The sequence below is a fragment of the Tupaia chinensis genome, unplaced genomic scaffold, assembly GCF_000334495.1.
Source record: "Tupaia chinensis unplaced genomic scaffold, TupChi_1.0 Scaffold144741_1, whole genome shotgun sequence".
In the NCBI taxonomy this organism is placed as follows: Eukaryota; Metazoa; Chordata; class Mammalia; order Scandentia; family Tupaiidae; genus Tupaia; species Tupaia belangeri.
The window spans coordinates 561,899-585,020 of record NW_006204601.1 but is presented as its reverse complement, the minus strand read 5'-3'; the positions used below and the strand labels follow the sequence as shown (position 1 = coordinate 585,020).

Below are 23,122 nucleotides of genomic sequence, written 5' to 3'. Positions count from 1 at the left end.
CCTACAGAGCAAAGGAGTAGCATGCAGACCAGAGCCTGGGCTGCAACTCTGATGAGCCATTGCTTGGAGAGCGAAAAGGCAGAGTACCACTCTCTCATGTTCCCTCCTAAGGTAATGGGCCTCCCCCATCAATGGAAGTGTTCAATAAGGGCAGTCTGTCCAGGATGTTATAGAGGGGACTTTTACACTGGGAGGCTGGACCATACTGTATGACTCTTCTGGCAATGTCTAAGTGCTAGGAAATCTGTTCTGAGCTCCCGATATCACCTGGCCATGGAAGTGTCCTTTATCTATCTGCACGTTGTTCACATGACGACTTGTGAGTTACATGGCTACATATCCTGCCTGCAGCCAGGACTAAGGGTAAGCAAAACACATTCAGAGAAGGCCCATCTCACCAAGAACTGAAGGGTATGTGGTGACAGCACCCATTTGTGGGAATGAAGGGTCCCATTATTATTATCATCTCTCACTTGCAAATATCCTCAGCTCAACTCTCCTCTCCCTCCATAGCACAGATCAGATAAGCCTCTCACCCTGGTTAGACCGAACTACCCACTTTCTCTGGGTCTGCACCAAAGTCACTGGGTAAGATTGACAGTTACAATGGGTATAGGCATTGGCACTCACCTCTACAGGGCACCCAGTAACATGACCACATCTGCCTTGTACGTTAACCAAGGTACCAGACAGGAACTACCTCACCCTCACTTTCCAGACAAACCTACAAACTTACCTGCAACTATTTTTTTGGGGGGAGGGGGTATTATAGGGCAAGTTCTCTCGCCAGAGACAGAGAGGAAAATGAGAAAGCATTCCCTAGGGGTAATGGCCACACTACAGTCCCTTTTCCTCTATTCTTCCAGGATTTGAAGCATGTTAAGTACACTCACCTCAGCATTTTTTTCTTAAAGAAGTATTTGCTAGAAGGCACATGGACTCACCAGACAGAGTCAGAAAGCGAGAAATCACCCCCTGGGAGGGATGGCTACACTGCAATACCTTCTCTTCCATTCTCCTCTTTGGATGTTGGGCACGCACATAGACACACCTGGCATTAAGTTCAAGCAGTCAGGTCTGGGACTCAAATTGCAGTCAACTATGCGGGACTCCAGCGACGTGGGACTCCAGTGACGTAACCATTGTGCCTCCTGCTGGTCCCTCCCCAGCATGTTTCTTCAAGCCACCTGGTCTGGGACTCAGGCAGTGCCATCAGCCACGTGAGATCCACCCTTTTTAACCACTATGCCACCTGCTGGCCCATGTTTTGTTTCTTGCTCTTAAAATGAGCTGCTCCCCCACCTCACCTAGCAGAGGTAAATCTACCCCTGTGGCCATAGATACATCCCACCTCCGCTCACCTTAGAATTCACAAGGTAACTGTTACTAATGTCTAGCTCCCATACACTCTTCTCTGATCTCCAGGCCACGGCTGTTCCCCAGCTACCTGTTTGCCAACTGCTCTTCAGTGTTTCATGGGCAATCATTTATTTGATGGCAGTACAAGCCCCGGACCAGTGGCTTGAAACTCATGCCACCAGGCATGTGTGCGCACATGCCCCAAATCCTGAGAGAATGGAGAAGGGATCGCAGTGTGATTATACCCCCTGGGGAGTGATTTCCCACTTTCTTTTTTTTTTTTTTTTGGAGAGGTTTTTTTTTCGCTATAGGGCGCATGCGCTTGCCAGACAGAGACATAGAGACAGAAAGCGAGACATCCCCCCCTGGGGGGGGGGATGGTCACGCTGCAATCCCTTCTCCTCCATTCTCCTCTCGGGATCTTGGGCACACACACACACATGCGCCCGGCATGAGTTTCAAGCCACCGGGTCCGGGACGCAAACCACAGTCAACTACATGGGAGTCCAGCGACATAGCCACTACGCTAACTGCTGGTCCCCCATGATTTCCCACTTTCTATCTCCAGTGAGTAAATGTGCCTGTAGAAAAACCCTCTCTCTCTCTCTCTCTCTCACACACACACACACACACACACACACACACACAAAAGGCAGAACAGAATTTCTGACTCCACCACTAACTTCTGCCGCTACTGTTGTTTGCTGTCTACCTACAGCTCAGTCTTAGCTGCTTACCACCTTGGCCTCACCTGCCTGTTAGCAAGTCTTATCAGCTCTGAATCACATCTTGACATCTCAGCTACTACCATCTCCTACCTGGACTACTGCAGCAGCCTAAATTCCCAGATTGCTGAAAACCTTCTCATCATCTGGCTCTGGCTTTTTTTCTTTTCTTTTTTTGTTTTTGATATAAGGTGTGTGTGCTTGCCAGAGAGGGGAAGTGGGAAATCACCCCCGGGGGGATGGTCATGTCCCTTCTCCTCCATTCCCCTCTCAGGATTTTGGGTGCACATGCAACTTGTGCAATTTTCAAAGTCAACAGGTCTGGGACTCAAACCATGCTTAACCAGGTGGTTATCCAGTGCTTTAACCACCATGACACCTCCTGGGCCCCCAGCTGACTTCTTTATCACTTTGCTCAACAGACTTCGGCCACTTGTCTTCTCAGTTCTTGAACATCCCAAGCTCTTACTATTTGTTCCCTCTATTGAGCACACTTAAATGGCAAACATGCTTCAGATTTCAGTTTAAATCACACCTCAGAAGTCATTCAAGAATGTTCTCTTGGGATCAGCAGTTGGCGTAATGGCTATGTCACTGGACTCCCATGTAGTTGACCGTGGTTTGAGTCCCATACCCGGTGGCTTAAACTCACACTGGGCGTGTATGTGTGTGTGTGCATGCCCAAGATCCCGAGAGAATGGAGAAGGGATTGTGGCATGGTCATCCCCCCTGGGGGGAGATTTTTTGCTTTCTGTCTCTCTGTCTCTGTCTTTCTGGCGAGTGCATGTGCCCTATAGTAAAAACCTCTCCAAAAAAAAAAAAAGAGTAATATATAGGCCCCTCCCTCCCGTAAACATAAAGAACTTTAAGCTAGGGTATAGACCAGAATAAAATGGAACAGATAAAGAATACATTGCTTGTTGGTCCTTTTGTGGAAGGCTGCATATTAGATCTTACACACGAACAATTGTTTGCCCACTTTGTTCCCTTACCCTAACATGGTTGTCTATTTCTGTAAACCTACATGACTGTCTTTGCTAACTAGCCCGAAACCCTTTTGTTTAGCAATGTAACTGCTTGCATGGAAGCCCCACTTCCCTCAGAAATAATTTAACCTGCTTGATTCAGCTTTTGTAACTGCTTGCATAGAAACTCCTGATAACTGACCCCCTATAAAAAGACTACTCAAACTTTGGCAGAAGCTGCAGTTCTGACTCTCAGCGCCTCCCTTCCCCCGAGCCTCAGATTGTAGTCGCTGGCCAGCTAATAAAGACTCCCTTTAAGGGGACCAGCAGGTGGCATGGTGGTTAAAGTGCTGGACACTCCCACATTGCCAACCACGGTTCAAGTCCCAGTCCTGGCGGCTTCCTTTCCCCCTTTCCCCCTCTCTCTCTCGCTCTCTCTCTCTCTCTGGTCAAATTAAAATAAATGAATGAATAAATAAAATTAAATAATCATTAAAAAAAAGACTCCCTTTAAACTTAATCTGGCTTTGGTGGTTGTTCATTCGGTGGTACTCTACAACACCTTCGCTGAAGAGACACAATAAGTTTTTACCTAACACTTCCTGCGCCAGCACCAGAGTATTAGCTGAAAAAAAGGAAAGGTTACTGAGAAGTCACTAGAAATAAATGCCTTAGCTAACTTGGCTTATACTGCCAGTTCAAAAAAAATTTTAGTTCCAATTTGGACTTTTCGACAACATTCGAAATTACAGAAAAATGGGACAGAGAGGACAGGCAGCAAACGGGACCACAATCCAACTGGATTTGTTCTCAGCTGCCAAAGTCTGCTCTGGAAAACCCAAAGACTCCTGCTGCTTGGAACCAGGTGCACCTTCCTCCCCTTCTCCTCTCATGTCCTTCACTGCCCTCATTCTTTCCAAACTTAAACTTAAGAGCTTTCCTCAAAATTCAGCCTTGGACGACCACTTTTCACTTTGGCTCAGACAACTCTCCCAGTTATACTGATCACTTCTCAAAACTACTCGGTCTGAACAGCTGGGTACCAGGAACAAACAAAGTTATTATTCTTGCCTTAGAGCCTGACTCTCCCCATTAAATGCAAAGATAAACCCAAACAAATAACTATAAGGCAACTCACACACACCACATGAGCTGAGTGATAAACAAATTGTTATTGGGACTGCCTTCCAACTGTCAGGAATGGCTTCACAGGTGTCTTTGAAGCAGCTCCTCATAGGCTGGAAGCAATCTTGGAGATCATCCAGGCCACACCTTAGCAGACACGAAGCTCAGCTGCTAACAGTAGAGTGTACTACTGACTTGACTTCGAGGGCTGCGGATGAGGAAGCCACTTGGCAAGTTTCATTTAACATTGTGAAGTGCATTTCATTTTCAGAAACACAAGGGGCAGGGAGAAGTGTCTTAGAACCTAGAGAATATGATCTGTATAGGAAAAGATGTAAAATATGAGAGATAATGTTTGGGGTGGTGGTGGGGGGTTCTAGATGGAAAGTGTTGGCCTTATTTTCTAGTTTTACTGTGATGTGCCAAGTAAGGTTATTTATTTATTTATTTATTTTTAGAGGTTTTTGCTATAGGGTGTGTGCGGCTCGCCAGAGAGACAGAAAGATAGAAAGTGAGAAATCACCCCCCAGGGGCGATGGCCATGCCGCAAAATCTTCTCCATTTTCCTCTCGGGATCTTGGGCACGCACACAAGCACAAGCACCCAGCGTGAGTTTAAGCCACCAAGTCCGGGACTCGAACCGCGGTGAACTACATGGGAACCCAGTGACATATCCATTACGCTAACTGCTGGTCCCCCAACTAAGGTTATGCTTGCTATCTAGAGACAGATACAGAGAAAGAGAGTAATCACCCCCTAGAGGGAATGGCCACCTAGCAATCCTTCCTCCTCTTGTGATTCTGGGCATGCACGTACATGTACCCAGAAAACTCACGCCCGCCCAAGATCCTGAGAGGAGAATGGAGGAGAAGGGGTTGCGGCGTGGCCATCTCCCCTGGGGGGTGATTTCTTGCTTTCTGTCTCTGTCTCTTTCTGGTGATTTTCAAGCTGCCTAGTCAGGGACTTGAACAGCATAGCTGGCCATGTGGGATCCAGGTGCTTTAACCTCTGCACAACCTGCTGGCCTGTATAAGGCTTTTATAATATAAGAACATTTTTTATTTGAAACTTTATTGCAGCCGTGTAGCCTGTCACTAGTGGAAGGCAGCAAACATCTCATTTCACCTGTAAAGGTACTTTGCGCAATTTGTTTGATTACATTAGAACCCTGAAACTTAGGGAACAGCAGTTAGCATAATGGCTATGTCGCTGGACTCCCACGTAGACAACCACGGTTAGAGTCCCAGACCCGGGGGCTTAAACTCACATCCTGAGAGGAGAATGGAGAAGGGGTTGCGGTGTGGCCATCTCCCCTGGGGGGTGATTTCTCGCTTTCTGTCTCTCTGTCTCTTTCTGGAGAGTGTACGTGCCCTATAGCAAAAACCTCTTTTAAAAATAAAAATAAAAAAAGAACCCTGAAACTTAGAAACAGCATTGGTGGTAGTCACTAGTGTACCAGACTATGGAGCTGGAACCCACACGTCCACTGTGATCAAGTCCCTGGCCTAGTTGGCCTGCAAATGTACCATGTGCGGGCACCTGCTCAGGATCCTGGCAGGCTAAAGGACTGACAAAAGGGGACCATAGTGTGACTAGGTTGAGGACGGTGCGCCTCCCTCTCCCACGTGCGTACACAGGCTGTCATGAATGGCGGTGGGAAAATCCTGTAACTCAGGCAGTACATGCTGACAATTCCAAGTTCCTTAAACGGAATCCTCTGGCATCAGATTCCTCCAGCAATGGCAGAAAAAGCAAATCCACCACATAAACATAACCATTCTCCTAGGAGACTGGTGCTCAACCCTTGTTTCTACCACTGCCCCACAACACCCTGCACACGATTCCTGCGCTGTACACTGGCATCACGGTACCCTCCACACCGCGCGCTCCGGATCAAGCAGGAGAGACTGTATGTGACTGAAAGCTGCTACTTCTTTCTTTCCCAGGGTATCTCACAGGGGAACAGCTCAAGATGCACACATTTTAGCTTCAAAATGGTCAAGGAGGGTCAGCCAGTGGCATGGAGTTTATGGAGCTGGAACTCACAGAGCTGACTGAGCAGTTTAAGTCCTGGACCTGATGACTTGAAAAGCAAGCCAGGTGCATGTGTGTGTGTGCCCAAAACCCTGAAGAGAGGGTAGAATAGGGACTGTAGTGTGGCAATCCCCCAAAGGATGCTTTCTTACTTTCCCTTTCTCTTTCTGACAAGATACACAACCAATAACAAACAAACAAAAAGTCAAGGAGCCTTTACCACTGATCTCATATTGAAGTGCTTGAGCAATTTTCAAAATACCAAATGGCTATCAGCAGTGAGCTGCCCAGACTTACCCAGTGCATATTCAATGTCAACTCATTGTGGTAATAGCACTTTTTACACCATACTGTTTGGACTCTCTAAATAGCAGTAACCCCAAGGACGTGTGCATGCTATGGTAGGGAGGTGATCAGATGGCAGGGTGTAGAAATGTGTGTGTATTTGAGGAGTAAAGAGACTGCTTCAAAGCTAAGAAAACATTGTGCAACTACCTGTACATGTTTCACCACAGAGGCAACCTCCGTGCAACACACATTTCTGAACCCTTCAACGTTGAATGCAATTTCTCATTCTTACTAGTGTCCTCTATGTTCTATCCTAAACCTGGTAAACCAAAGTGAGCAGTACACACACCCTCAGTTGGGAAAACCACAGCACGCTAGGAGCCCACCAGTAGATAAGGCCTGAGGTTCTACGTCAGCTCTGCCACCAGAGTCACTGAGGCACTGTGGAGAAGTCACTTGGCCTTCATGAAGCTCAAATCTTCCTTAAAAAGGAGTGGTTTTCTGTGTTTTTTTTTTTTTTTTCCTTTTCCTTTTTCTTTTTGGTAGGAGGGCAGCTAGGACAAGACAGGGACAGTCCCTAAGAATAGTTTTCAAATTATAATGACATTCCTCAGGACTCCAGAGAAAGAGTAGGGATAAAAGTAAGTGAGAGACTGAGGGCAGGGCTGCAAAGACCCTTACTCCTGCCCAGGCACTTAACATATTAGCCTCACTTAAAATCTCATCTAAACAAAGGTTTCTAAAACAGTTGGCATGTATGGAAACCATCTAATCCAATCCATGTTTTAACCACACTAGGACCAAGCTAACATTAACATTTACAGAACACCTTTGTTACGCATTTAAATCTTATTTATCCTTCGCATTAGTTCTAGGAGATAGGCATTAATTCCATGTTTACATTTGGGGAAACTAAGGATCAGACAGGTGAAATGATTTCTCCAGTCACTAAGTAAGGAAGGAGGTGTGAGAATTTAGACCCAACTATTTGTCTCCAAGATCCCTGCTCTTTCTTTTATATACTCCACTGCCTGCCTTCCAACTACGCTAACTCTGTCTCTTGAACTTCAAGTTCTCTGTATCATTTTAGAACCTAAAATAAGAAGTCAAAAGTGCTTCCTGCTAAGTGCCCCCCTCTTCAGACTGGAGACTAATGAGAATAGAACACAAAAGGCATGTGACAAAAAAGCTTCCTCCCAGGGTTGCTGCTTCCTGTTAATTAAAACACCCTGGGGACCAGCAGGTGGCGTGGTGTTTAAGGTGCTGGACTCCCACATGGCCAACCATAGTTCAAGTCCCAAACCTGGTGGCTTGCTTTCTCACTCTCTCTCTCTCTCTCTCTTTGTGTGTCCCTCTCTCTGGTCAGATTAAAATAAATAAATGAATAAATAAAATTAAATGAATAACTCTTTAAAAAAATAAAATAAAACAAAACACCTTGAGTTCTTTCGTTATAGACTGTCTAGATATTGTAAGGTCTTGTCTCCTTTTAACTTTCCCAAAAGTCAACATGTTTTCATGCACACTAAATCAGAGGCTTGGTACTTTATATCAAGTTCTAACAAATGGCAGACAGATCTGAAATATTCACTCCTCAGTTCTTCCACCTCCCAACAGTCCTCTAAAGAATGGTCTCATGAATGTACACATGCCCTTTCCCCCCACATTTCACTTACACATAGCTCTAAACCCTAGATCCCCTTCTTTAATTACAGTTTTACTGCACTTCTGGGTGAATTTCGAGGATCTGACAAAAGAGAGGGTCAAGAGCAGTAAGCAGAGACTATACAGGGCAAGATCAAACCCTGGATACCTGGATCCCTTCCCTCTGGCGTATAAAGTATGCACAAACCTGAGACATGAGTGATGGTTAAAAAAATTTGGGTTTTATTGTTTTTGCTAAACAATACTAAAAAAAAAATATTTTTTCAGTTTGAAGGCAGGGCTTGAATTATTTAATTTTGATCCATTTATTTAATTAAAAAAAAAAAAGGAAGGGGAAAGAGATCATGGCCAAAATAAAAAATACCCCACCCAACCCCCAAAGCTCTAGCCAGTCACATGAGCATCACCCACGTCCCACTCAGTGCCTGATATTCAGATGGTGGCACACTCTGCCCCAGGAGACCACCCTGAAGGCATGGGGCAACAGGTGCCAATTTTAGCTCTCAGCAGGTTAGTCAAACCAGACAAACTGGTGGGCTAAAGTCCAGAATTCTTCCCAGGTTTTCTGCCCATTGGCTGAGCACATACAAACTGTCATAAGCTTGTAAAATTCAGGGGAGGGGAGGTATGAGGTGGGGCACAAAAGCAGGAAGATGGCAAGAAGAGAAACTATAGTCACCCAAGATTCTCCTGGGCTAGAGGCTCTAGGTAGAGATTTAAGAGAGGTCAGGATAGATGGACTCAAGGTTTCTTATAAAAGAAAATCATCCCTCAAGGAGAGGCTGAGATGTGCCATGCAGAGGAGTTCTTCCTGCAGAGGCACAGGAAAAAGGGCAGCTGACTCTCCCACTTGGAGAGAGTGGCGAGGAGCTTCTTCTAGTACCATGAAGTAAGACAAAAGGCAAAGAGAGAATCCTGAGGTTTGGGCCAAACGTGAGACTGGTACACACACCATTAAAGACTAAAAAGCCATCAGGAACCCTCAGAGCCAAATCCCATCTGCATACACTGGCTCTACAAAGTGCTGCAAGAGATTCCTGCTATGAACTAAGTCAGGTGAGTTGCCTGGCTGTGGGTGGTGGGGAGGGTAATGCATTTGTAATTTTAGAGGGATAAACCGGAAAGAGCGGCCATGATCTAGTAAAGAGACCTGCAAGAAGCAGAAAATATTTAGAGAACATTTTAATATATATTTTCATATATATATTTAAAGTTAAGAAAAATAAAAAAAATTCAAGCCATGCCCTGCGTAAAAAAAAAAAAAAAAAAAAAAAAAAAAAAAAGAAAAAAAAAAAAAAAAAAAAGAAGGGACAAAAATTTAAAGTGAGACCTCTGTCTTCTGCTCTGGTCTCAACTTAAGAATCACAGTCAGCTTGTTACTTTTATTTTGGAGGAAAAGATGTAAAAGTTCCTTTTAATCACTCAGAAGGTAAGTGAAGCCACTTATAAAAACAGAATGGCAGGGACAGACTAGAAAAGGAAAGTCAGAAATGAAAGGACAGAGCAGGAAAGGACTTTTCAAAAATAAAATTAACAAGGTGACTGTTCCAGAAGAGGGCTGTGAAAAGGACATGGTGGACCGAAGTCTGTTAGTCAAGTAATGATTCAACTCTTAAATTATTCTCTTGTTCTTTTTTTGTTGGGTGTTTTCTTTGTTCAAGTCTAAGATTTGGAAACGCTGACCCTTTGTTAACAAGAGCCAACAGGAAATATAGGATCCCTTCCCTCCCCCGGCCTGCCTCCGCTGAAGCCACCACCGCCGCCTCCTTGGCTGATGTTGGAAGAGTCCTCTGGTGTGTGGACTCAGGATGAGAGGGCAGCCTCCTTCTGTGGTTGCTGGGCTTGTGTACGTTGCAGTATCTTTTGGCTTTCCACATCTCTAAAATGTTTTTCAACCTGAAAGAGACCAGGCAGCCCATGTCAGAAAAGGAGAGGAGCAAGCGAGGTCTCCCAGTCTGGTCCAGCTTCAATAGCCCCCTCTGGCTATCCAGCTCACGGACTATTCAGAAGCCTTCGCCCCTGTTGTCTACTAGTCTTCCCAATCACAAGGTAGGTGGTCACCTCTTATTTCAGCAACTTTTTTTTTTTTTTTTTTTTGAAGCTAAGACATGCTAGAGAAGTTGAATCCATGAACAAAAGTGTCAAGTGAGGGGAGATTATGATGAGTTATATTCTTCCTCTCTTCTTCACACAAATGCAGAATGCAAAGCTGGTGGGGAATTTTAGTATAATCATCCTTCTTACATCCACAGTGTTGGTCTCTCAAATGCTTATCAAAAGGGGAAAAAATTAGATTTGTTTTTACAAATGATGTAACTCAATCTAGAAAATCAGATGATAGAAGTAGGGTCAGAGACACCAATGACAACTAATTTACACCAACCAGCCCTTTCTTGAATGGTTCATGAAGAATCAAGCCTGGGAAGCAAGGAACTGCTCAGGCCTAATTCTATGGAATGGTTTGACTAATTCCAAAAAGTCACACGGTAAAGGACACAGGACTGACCACTCACTTTGTTCTACACTACCCAGTGGCTCCATCCCCAGAGAAGTGTCCAAGTCACAGCTGCAAAGCCTCACAGTACAGGGGAGCTGGGAAGCCAGGCAGGGCTGTGTGAGAGGAGACAGGGACTATAACACAATGACCTGTTCTGATGCTGGTGGACAGAGAACAAGGAACCATCCTTTCCCTAGAGTGGCATGGCTCCTTTACTTACTATTTTGCGTACATGGCTCAGTGCACTCCCCTCTTTGCCTTTACAGTTTTCCACTTGATATGGGGGTGTAATAACAACTTCTTCCATGACTACGATGTTTTTTTCTTGCCATTTACAGTCTTTAATGCTGAAAGGAGAAGAAAGCAAATAAAATATCATTTATTGGGGGCATCCTGCACCTTTAGCCTAATGAATAAATAAGTCCATTAAGGCTGATCACAAATTCCCAGCTCACCAACTCAGCCAACAATTAGCTGCCAACAGCTCACAGAGAGAAATAGACAAGTAACATTCCCTGAGCACCAAAAGCTAGGAAAGCAATGAAACGGATGCACATTTATTCCAAGGAGAGCCCAGAATTGACTGAAGCATCAGGGACCTGATAAAAAAACATGGTAGCAGCCTCAAAAGTCCAAACCAGGGAACCAGCAGTTAGCGTAATGGCTATGTCGCTGGACTCCCACGTAGTCGACCGTGGTTCGTGTCCCAGACCCGGTGGCTTAAAACTCACGCCGGGCGCGTGTGCGTGCGTGCCCAAGATCCCGAGAGGAGAATGGAGGAGAAGGGATTGCGGCGTGACCATCCCCCCCTGGGGGGTGATTTCTCGCTTTGTCTCTATGTCTCTGTCTGTCTGGCGAGCGCAAGCGCCCTACAGTGAAAATCTCTCCCCCCCCAAAAAAAAATTGGGAGGGAGATTTTTAGGTAACAAAGAGGATTTTTGTGTTTTGCAGTCTTTGCAGCTTAACTCAATTGACGGTTCCCAGTGTGTGAAATAAGTCAAAACCCCCTAAGGGGAAAACATCCCCCCCCCCCCCAAAAAAAAAGTCCAAACCAAATACAGTTACAAATAAACTAGCAGGGTCAGGCCCCTAGACATTACTTAGCAGCCTAGGGCGGAAACTGGCAAACTCTGTCCACCAAGGGTCACACAGTAAATATCTTAGGCTCTGTAGACCAGAGGCTTCACAACTGAACTCTGTAGCTCTAGTGCAAAAGCAGCCACAGATAGTACAAACAAACGGGCAGATCTGACGCTCTGGTGCAGTTTGCCAAGCTTTGGCATAGAGAGAAACAGTACCTTTAGAAAGTCAGGAGAGAGGGGAACCAGTAGTTAGCATAATGGCTATGTCGCTGGACTCGCATGTAGTCAACTGCGGTTTGAGTCCCGGACCTGGTGGCTTAAACTCACGCCAGGTGTGTGTGCGTGCGTGCCCAAGATCCCAAGAGGAGAATGGAGGAGAAAGGATTGCGCTATGGCCACCCCTCTGGGTGGTGATTTCTTGTTTTCACTCTGTCTCTCTCTGTCTTGCTCTGTCTCTCTCTTTCTGGTGAGCGTATGTGCCCTATATAGCAAAAGCCTCTCCAAAAAAAGAAAGAAAGTCAGGAGAGGGACCTGTAGATAGTGTAATGATTATGTCACTAGACTCCCACACAGTCAACCATAGTTCGAGTCCTGGACCTGGCAATTTAAAAGTCATGCTGGGCACATGTGCCTGCATACCCAAGATCCCAAGAGGAGAATGGAGGAGAAGAGAATTTGGCGTGACCATCCCCCCCGAGGGGGTGATTTCTCACTTTCTGTCTCTCTGGTAAGTGCATGTGCCCTATGGCCATCCTTCCTGGGGTGGGGGGGGAGTGGTGATTTCTCAGTTTTTGTCTCTCTGTCTATTTCTGTCTCTCCAGTGAGCACATGTGCCCTAAAACAAAAATCTCTCTTAAAAAAAAAAAAAAAAAAAAAAAAAACACCTATCTTACTGTGGTCTATGCCCTGCCCCCTCTACCACCCATAATGAGAACTGCTCCTCAAACTGGCCCCTCTCAATTTTCAGATAGCTGGACACTTGCCAGATTGGGAAAACCCATTCCAGCTCACATGTGGGGAACCCCAGGGCAGCTTATGCTACTAAGAGAGTTCCTTCACATACCTGTCAATGTTCAGATACTCACACCATGGCCTCAAACAGCTCTGATGCCAACTGCCATCTGTGCACCAGACCCAGGGTGGTTAAATAGGGTAACAGAAGGCAGCGGGGGGGGGGGGGGGGGATGTCAAATGTTCCAGGTTTTCAGCAGCTAGGGAAGCTGGGAGAGTTAAATGACTTCTGCTGTGACAAAATGTCTTTTAAGAGGTGGTAAGAAGGTGGCCTTCTGCTCTTCCTAACTTCCCATTTATCTCCATGTACAATTGGGAAAAGTAATATGGATTTAACTTTCCCTTACTAAAAATGTATCAGCTTTTAGAGAAATGTACAACAAAATAATACAAGAGAAAGAAATCACTAGTTCTAAGTTATGGATTACTAGGTTGGAAGGGACTCTTAGGGATAATCTAGTCCAAAACTACACTTTATAGACTATAAACTGAAGCTCAGAAAAGAAGACTTGTCCACGATTACACTATTTTTCTCTGTGGGTAGGAGGCAAGCAGCACTCACTTCTCTGAATGCCAAGATATTACCAAAACACTACCTAGCTTTCCCAGGAGACTTTCAGGAAAACGGCCACCTGAATGTCAGCTGCCACATTCAGCAGAGTCAGCACAGTCAGGCAGCATCATCCCCTAAACAAGGAAGCCATGGGTCCCCCAAGACTCACGTCTTGTGGATGGTCTGGAAGAGCTGCTGGCCTTCTAGGGAGACTCCAGCACTGATTGCATAGGCCTGGCTCAGCTTCTCCTCCTTCTCCGTCCGGGCTTTGCTGGCAAGCTAGGTTGGGGGAAAGGAAAGAGACTCAGAAAAGCATTCATGTTCATTCTTCCCAACAGATGGGCACCTAAGCCAAGGAAAAGATGCCAGAAAAGACTGGCTTGGATAGATTCGGTTTACTCAGACATCAGAATTTAATAAAACGGCCAGCAGATGGCACAGAGGTTAAAGTGGCTGAATCCTACATGGCCAACTAGTTAGTGTCCCAGATTCGACAGCCTAAAAATATACTGGTGCCTATGTATGTATATCTGAAATCCTGAGAGGAAAATGGAGGAAAAGGAAACGTGGCATGGCCATTCCCCCACAGGGTGATTTCTCACTTTCCCACTCCTTCTCTCTGGCAAGCACATGCGCCCTATAGCAAAAAATAAAATAAAATAAAGATCCCACTGGGGGTCAGACAGTGGCGGAGTGGTAAAACACAATGCTCAGTAAGGTTGACTGACATGCAAAGGTTCCAGTTTCATGTGCAAAGACCTGAGTACACAAGGCACACACATGCCCAGGACCCAGGGCTGGCTGAAGCTGAGGGTGGATCTGATGTCAAGACCCTGTTGGGGCTGTGAACATGCACTCATGCATGGGTGCTTTTTCTCTCTCTGAATAAATAAAAACAAAGTCAGGATTCAAATAAGCCTAACTATGGATACTGTCCACCTTTACTTGAGCTGAAGGTAACCTCATCCTGTTCTTTAGAAAAAAGGAATGGTCCAGGGCCAGGTGGTAGCGACTAGTGATTAAGGCAACTGGATCCCACATGGCCCATTGTGCTGTTCAAGTCCCAGACCCTGGGGCTTGAGAAACAAGCTGGGAGCACATCTGTACATGTGTGCCCCAAGTCCCAAAAGAAGAGAGAAATGGAGACTAAGGGACTAGAGATGACCATGCCCCCTGTGTGGTGGTTTTTCTACTTTTCTTCTCCAGGATCATACATGCCCTTTGGCAAATTTTAAAAAGGAAGGGAAAAAAAAAAAAGTCTGGTTTCTGTTATGACTATTCCTTCACTGCCCTCTAGTGGAACAATTACAAACTGATCCAAAGAAATTTCAGTATAATCTTATAGTCTACTGAAATCTAGTAAATAAATCCCTCCTGACAAGAGTGGGTACCCTGTCAACCTATATTGCCCCTCCAGCACATTTTTGGTCCTCACTCCACACTACTGCTTGTTAAGACTCTAAAAAAGTACAAGTCTGTCTGAGTATAAGACAGGAGAAATGTTCTGGACAAAGGGGTTAAAACAAATCAGACAGATCATGCGCCTGCAAATCAACAAATTATTTAAAATTTTCCAGACTCAGGAACATAAACAGCTGAGTTTAATGATGCTGCAGCACACTGAACATACATGCACAAACACACATGGAAACATACAATTTGTCCCCAAACATCAGCCCCTTAAATATAAGCATGTTCCAAAAGTATGTACATATCCTTAAACACTCACATATATATATATTTTTTTTCTTTAAAGATTTTTGCCATAGGGCACATGTACTCACCAAAAAGGGTGAGAAAAGTCCCACCAGGGATGTGGTCCCACACCACAGTCCCTTGTCCCTCCACTCTCCTAAGATTTTGGGAACCCATCCACCCACACACCCAGTGTGATTTTCAAGCCACAAGGTCCAAGACTCAATGCAAAATCGACCATGGGGATCCGGCTGCCCAACCCCCTCCCTCATTTTTTAGTTTTGCTACAGGGTGTGTGCATTTGCCAGAGAGAGAGGGAAACTGAGAAAGCACCCCCTAGATGGGATGGCCATACAATAATCCCCTCTCCTCCACTCTCCGCTCAGGATTTTAAACATGCATGCACACACGCCCAGTATTTGTCAAGCCACTGGGTCCAAGACTCAAACTATACAGTTAGTCATGTGCGATCCAGCGGCTTTAACCACATTGCCACCTGGCTGGCCCCTACATTCTGCGTTTACAGTGACCTTTCAAGTCATAGCAAAACATAGCTTTACTGGGAGAAAAACAAAGTGACTAATTTCTTGTTAGTAACATGAAGTACTTTACTGAGGCTTAGGTTTAACTATGAAGACGAGAACACGAAGCCTTCAATCAGGTTACAGGGAGCTAGGTATTCCCACTGTGTCTCAGTTTCAGACTGAATTCTAGGAAGGAGGACGGGATATGAACACAGCAGGACCAGCTCATACATACTGTCATTTCAGCCTCCCAAGGGGGAAGAATGGCCAAAAAAACTGCAATAATTTGAAGCCAAAGCTCCCTTTTCACTTGATCTCCAAGACATGGAAAAAGCCAAGAACAATAGCAGTCTATCAATTACCTTTCAAGCCTGCCTGCCATCCTGGCCCCATCAGACTACTACTTTACAGAGAAATAAAGGTATAGGACTGACAGTATTCTGAGTAGTGATAATCCCAAATGTCACAAGACAGCCTCACGGCTTGGAAGAACTGAGTTTCTATGGGAAGGAAAATGCTGAAGATATATTTTAAACAGCGACAAGTAACACTTACTCAGGCACCAAGAAAACCCTGGTAAGGAGGAGGAGTTTCCTTGAGTCTCACTTTCCAAACCTTAGATGTCTCCAAGGAAGAAGTGGAGGGTAGAAGAACTCCTGAGAAGCAGCGAGTGGTCAGGTAGGCCTTTATTTCATGAGTAGGCAGGAGGGTCTCATTCTGAAGTCTCAATTCCTTTTAAAAATGTTTAACCCTAAAAACCAAAATCATCTCCCAATGCTGAATCAGACAAAGCTACTTCTATAAAGTTTGTATTGACTAGACAGTATGAGTACTCAAAGAGTAAAACGTCCTTGTCACCTACACAGTAACTTAAAAACATAGCATCACCCCATTCAGAAAGAGAAGAGTTGGCTCAGGAAACCAGACATCTATGCACAATGTTTAAGAATGGAACTGACAAATTAAGCTGGGCGGGGGGAAGGCTGGGAGAGGAGCCACTTTTGAATTTTTGCCAGAGGCAGAATAAAATGGATATAAATCTCAGCCAGAAGTGATTATTTAGTTTAGACAGCCTGAGTAACAGTGAGACACTGGCTATAGAACAATTTCAAAATTTATTCCTTATTCCCCCAAAATACCAGTTGTGCAGTCTTCTCTAAAAAGCTCTGAAAGAATGGTCTGATGATTCTCCATTTCATCTGCTATGTAACAGATCTTAAATGCTAAATGCCAAGGGGGCGCTTGGGAATCGGCACAGGTGACTGCAAACTGATGATTTCAATTACCTCCAATATCCTCAACCACGTTCCCTGTACTGGCAACAGTACCTTAGGGATACATAACCACCATAAACCCTGAAACTTTCAGCTGTCAGTTTAGAGGTGTATTTCCATGGCAATTAAAAAAACTAAAACCCGGGGGCCAGCAGGTGGCGTGGTGGTTAAGGGCCCTGGACACCCATGTGGCCGACTATTGTTCAAGTCCTGGACCTGGAGGCTTGCTTTCTCACTTTCCCTCAATCACTCAACTCTCTCTCTCTCTGTGTCTCTCTGGAAATACATAAAAATTTAATAATAAAATTAAATAAAAATAATTCTTTAAAAAAAATCTTTCAACCTGATATACACACAGGATCTACTTTCACCACAAATTTTTTTTTTGGAGAGGTTTTTGCTATAGGGTGCAAGTGCTCACCAGAAAGACAGAGACAGACAGAAAGCCCCTCCAGGGGGGAATGGCCACACCGCAATCCCTTCTCCCCCCTTCTCCTCTTGGAATCTTGGGCACACATGCACACACATCCGGTGTGAATTTAAGCCGCTGGCTGGGTCTGGGACTCAAACCATGGTCAACTACATGGAAGTCTAACGACATAGCCATAACACCCACTGCTGGTCCCTCACCAGGAAATTTTACAAATGGGGTAAGTTTCTCACAGAGGTCTCCATCAATGGACGATCTCCCGTTTTCAATGCCAACATGCTAGCTATTGGACTTGTTATCAATTAAATCTGAAACACAACTGGCTAGCATATCAAAAAACAAATGGCACTATAAATTCAAGAACATACTGGGTTCAGGCAAACCAAGAATATTTGTTACTAAAGTATGAGGGGACTTCACAAAGTTTGTGGGAAAATGAAGCCAAAGTACAAGTTTATTTTGGTGCCCAAAAAATCAAAACCCACATAATATTTTAGTAATATACATTTTCCATGAACTTTTTGAAGATCCTGTGTATGTACATGTGGCTGAACTAAAGTGATTACACATGTGTCTCCCCTTTCATATAGTATGATTCCCAGTGAAAACAAACCTATCCCTTATGTACTAACCAAGACTTCCTGCTGTGGCCATCTTACTACACACAGCACCTTGACGTGGGCATAGAAAAGTACGTGCACTAGGGAACTAGCACATGGCGTAATGGCTACCATGTTGTCGACTGCGGTTTGAGTCTCAAACCCGGTGGCTTAAACTCACACCGGGTGCCTGTGCATGCATGCCCAAGATCCCGAGAGAATAGAGGAGAAGGGACTGTGGCGTGGCCATCCCCCCTGGGGGGGTGATTTCTCGCTTTCTGTCTCTCTCTCTCTTTCTGGCGAGCACATGCGCCCTGTAGTAAAACCTCTCCCAAAAGAAAAAAAGAAAAGTGGTGAACTTTACACCAAAGCACATTTCTAGTTGTGTTTGATGCTGGGGAGCTCCTGAGTGAGTGATAATAATGGACACCAAGGGCACACATCTTCCTGCATTCAGTGACATGGAGGGGAAGAGGAAGCAGCCCATGACAACAAAATCCAAGCAACAGGCACTTCATCTTATCATTTAGTCACCAGCTGGGCTGTCCTATTCCACACACCCAGACAAGGAAAGCACAGGTGCTGTGGGGAATCTAGAGGGATTCCCACTACAAGTATTTAACAGACAGACAGCTGATACAACAACGGAAGCAGAGTTCAGAGAAGAACCTGCTGGGAGTGACCTACTGACTCGAATGACCACTCTCAGTTTGTCTTCTCTGTGTATTTGGGTGTACCAACCAGCTGCTCTCACAGAGGGGTTGGGAAGCACGTCAGCTGCTGCTGGAACTGCTGGTGCAGCCTGCAAGTCTGGTGCCGGCAAAGAGATTGCAGGCCAGAATGGCCAGGAACAACTCTCAGGCTAAGGGCCCTTTCCTGTGCCTGCTGCTTCAAATCTGGGACAGGCTCCTGGAAAGTCCTAATGCTTAGCTAGTAACAGTCTCAAAAACATTTCCTCTAGATATTAATATCCTAAAGTCTCCCTGTTCCCTAGTTGAAAACTCCTGCCTTAACATTTCTGATGAAATTCTTTACAACCTTGGCTAGCTCAAAAACACATCATCCCACTTGAAACTGTGTCCTAGAATGCATAACGATGAATCAAAACACTGAATCAAACAGGGGAACAGTAGAGTCAAAGATGTCTGGCAATGAATATTAAAATTCTAAGAGCAAACTCTGATGAAGTGAGAGTTTATGCCACACTAGGTGCTACGCTGCACAACTGACATAGTCATACACCCCACAACACTGCAGTCACTGAAAAACTGTACATACGATGGAGGGCCCATAAGATCATAATGACATCACTAGGTGATAGTGATGTCACTGCCATTCTAATGGATCTCTCTCTTATTTGCTAGAGGGCACATGCATTCACCAGAGACAGAGAAAGGAAGAAAGCACTCAGAGTATAGTCACATCACAATCACTTCTCCACTTTTCCACCCTGTTGGGATTTTGGATGTGTGCACACACGTGCCCATCATGTTAATCAAGCTGCTGGGGCTGGAACTCAAACCATGTAGTTGACCATGTAAGCTCTTAATCACCAGACTATGGAGCTGGCCTGTAATGCCCAACTGTATTATTTATCTTGTGCTCGATTTAATCTGTTTTGTTCATCACAGGCCCTTAAGGATGTAAGATCCACTATACATACATAGTGTAGGTGTATAGTAAGTTATACCACCTAGGTATGTGTACACTTTTATGATGTTCGCATAATGACAAAATCATTAAGGACACATTTCTGACTGTGTCCCAGCAAATAACCAATGAACAACTATACTAAACGTTTAATTTGCAAGCAATCCTATGAAATAGGGACTAAAAAATGACTCCCTCGTGAATAGAAGGAAAAACCAAGGCACAGCAGTTTGGGCACTAGACTCCCACATGGCCAACCATGGTTCAAGTCCTGGACCTGGTGGCTTACTTTCTCACTTTCCCTCTCTGTCTCTCTAGTGAGAGCTATTACTATTTTAAGACTCAGTTGCTACATTCTTTTTTGTGCATTCTGGAACTTCCACCAGACAATGTTTCTAGTACACAACACAATTGTGTGACTTTTAGTGAAGGGCCTCTTTTCCAAAGAGGGCCTTTATTCTATACCTTAAGAACATTCTTGGGACCAGCAGTTAGCATAATGGCTATGTCGCTGGACTCCCATGTAGTCGACCGCAGTTCACGTCCTGGACCCAGTGGCTTAAACTCACACCGGGTGCATGTGCGTGCCCAAGATCCCGAGAGGAGAAGGGATCGCGGCCTGTCCAACCCCCCGGGGGTGATTTCTCGCTTTCGGTCTCTCTGTCTCTCTCTGTCTGGCAAGCGCACGTGCCCTATAGCAAAAACCTCTCCAAAAAAAAAAAAGAGAAGAACATTCTCTATTGGGGCCACAGGTGTCATGGTTAAGGGCGCTTGACTCCTACATGGCCAATCACAGTTCAAGTCCCTGTTTTCTCATGTTCTCTCTCTCTCACTCACTCTGTCCTTCTCTGTTCAAATAAAAATTCATAAATAAATTAATTAAAAAAGGGCTGGCAGGTGGCATAGTGGTTAAGGGTGCTGGACTCCCACATGGCCTACTGCAGTTCGAGTCCCAGTCTGTGGGCCACATTCAGCCAACCACCTGTTTCAGTTCACTTTTACTGGAACATAACTATGCACACTTGTTTACATATGTGTGACTGCTTTACTACAAAGGCAAACTTGAGTAGTTGTGACAAACACTCCATGGCCCACAAAACCTGAAAGAGTTACCCATGTGGCCCTTTAAAAAAACCGTTTGCTGCCCCCAGCAAACGGACTTAAGTTTGTAGAAAAGTGGAATTAAAGTATGAGTTTATTTTGGTACCAGAAAAATTAAAATCCAGTTTTTCCATAATACACATTTTCTGCAAACTACCTTTAGACCCCTGGTATGCTGCCATGGCACCTTGCTCATGCCTCCATTAACAAAGATCTAGCTATATTGTTAAATAGGCTTTCCCTCACCATTCCGAACAAATGTGAGATTCCTGGAGGCAACACAGAAGATGGATAAAAGAGGAAACCTTGAGGACTATTACAGTCTCATGGAACCAACCATAACACTAATAGTTCCTATAGGTAAAAGGATTAACACAGGGGCCAGCAGGTGACATGGTGGTTAAGGCGGCTGGACTCCCACATGGTTGAAGATAGTTCAAGTCCCAGACCTGGCAGCTTGCTTTCTCGCTTTCCTTCTCTCTTGCTGTCTCTCTCTGGTCAACTTCAAATATATGTGTGTGTGTGTGTGTGTGTGTGTTTGTGTATATATATATATACACTAATGACAATGAATAAAACTAAATAAAAAATAATTCTTCAAAAAAATGATTAACACACATCCACACAATTTATTAGCAGGCAGCTGCAAAAGAATGCAGTTCTTCAAACATCCCATGTTGTACATGCCACAAATTTACCTTTCCAGTCCAAGTACAATGTACTTCAATCTCCAGAGTAGTTTCTGATATTTACCTAAGCTGGTCTTAAAAATCCAGTGCTGCGGGACCAGCAGATGGCATGGTGGTTAAGGGCATTGGACTCTCACATGGCCAAGCACAGTTCAAGTCCCAGTCCTGGTGGCTTGTAACACTGGAGAAAATACTCCCATTGACCCACCATGAAGTCCTTATAGGTGCAGGTGACTGCAGCACAACTCTGCCCTAACTTGGGCTCAGCAATTTGTCTTTTCAGGTGGGCAGTAGTTCCCTCCACACTCCATGATGCCAAGACGGCACCTTTGGGAACTAATTCCATAACCTCCTGAGAGCCCGCTGAGTCAACTGACTCAGAAGCACTACAGGCTATACGGAGCCGTGAGCCCTAGTTCAAGTTCATGGGTGTAGCTGGTGTGCTCAAGAGGTCTCCAGATGTGAACCTGGAACCTTCCCACATGGGTCAGCCTTGCAGAGAACTGTGTCTTACTGCTGCACCATCCTCTGACTCACTACTTAACATGGCCCTGTCACTCAGCAGTGACAAGTTCTTCCTTTCTTCCTCCCACCTGTGTGTGTCACACTTCTGACAGAAACACCTGTCTGCTCAGAGTCAGGTACAAATATTACCAGCAGATTCTCACCAGAAGTTGTGACCTTGACAACATATTCTGACCAAGTGATTCAGTAAGCTAGGAGCAGAAAATTTATATCTAACGAAACATTTTTTTTAAAGTTTTTGTTTGTTTAAGAATTATTTAATTTTATTTACTCTTTTTTTTTTTTTGAGAGGTTTTTGCTATAGGACACGTGTGCTCGCCAAAAAGACAGAGACAGGGACAGAAAGCAAGAAATCACCCCTGGGTGGATGGCCACACAGCAATCCCTTCTCCTCCATTCTCCTCTCGGGATCTTGGGCACACACACAAACGCGCCCAGCGTGAGTATAAGCCACTGGGTACGGGACTCGAACTGTGGCTGACTACATGGGAATCCAGCGACATAGCCATCATGCCAACTGCTGGTCCCCCTTTTTTTTTTTTTTGTTATGACCAGAGACAGAGAGGAAAAGAGAGAAAGCAAGCCTCTAGGTCCAGGACTTGAACCATGGTCGACCATGTGCGAGTGTCCAGCACCTTAACCGCCATGCCACCTGCTAGTCACTCTTACAAAATATTCTTACTTGTCCTTAGACAAGAGGTTATTTCCCTTTCCAAATTCACACACTTTCTACCTCCTACCAAATACATATACAATCAGGCCACCACTGAGTCTACTTGGTGATAATTCTACACTTCAACACACTAGGGTCAAGGGAGGTCCCCTATATGTGCCACAATAAAATAGCTATCAACTACCCCAGGAATCTACTCATCTAAACTTTTGGTTTAATCTTCAAATCACTAGAAAGTTATAAGGTTATGCTGAATCTTAGCTGTGAAACTGGTTAAAACTCAAAATCAATTCTCCCTGAATTGATTTACCTAAAGCTAAGTTCTGATGTCAAGTGTCTTTTAAAAGTACACATTGGGGAGGGACCAGCAAGTGGCATGGTGGTTAAGGCACTGGACACTCACACATGGCCTACCAGGGTTCCAGTCCCCAGACCTGGTGGCTTGCTTTCTCACTTTCCCTTTCTCTCTCTCTATCTCTGTCGCTCTCTGGTCAAATTAAAAATAAATGAATGAATAAATGAAACTAAATAAATATTAAAAAAATAAGTACACACTGGGGGGACCAACAGGTGGCATGGTGGTTAAGGCGCTGGACACTCCCACATGGCCAATCACAGTTCAAGTCCTGGACCTGGTGGCTTGCTTTCTCACTTTCCT

General features: G+C 44.8%; 1 protein-coding gene across 3 annotated transcripts in view; it reads right to left on the bottom strand.

The window, feature by feature from the left end:
* Positions 1–9,194: 9,194 nt before the first annotated feature.
* LSM12 (LSM12 homolog) overlaps positions 9,195–23,122 on the bottom strand; it is a 28,086-nt gene continuing 14,158 nt past the window's right edge. For 2 of the 3 annotated variants that reach the window (XM_006167372.3, XM_027767827.1), the window contains exons 3-5: positions 13,474–13,583; positions 10,879–11,005; positions 9,195–10,057 (exon numbers count right to left, since the gene is read on the bottom strand). In XM_006167372.3, the coding sequence (XP_006167434.1) occupies positions 9,965–10,057; positions 10,879–11,005; positions 13,474–13,583 (330 nt within the window). In that variant the 3' untranslated portion in view covers positions 9,195–9,964. Of the gene's footprint in view, positions 10,058–10,878; positions 11,006–13,473; positions 13,584–16,078; positions 16,148–23,122 lie in introns of those variants that run through there. The other variant, XR_003547677.1, reaches the window with a different exon arrangement.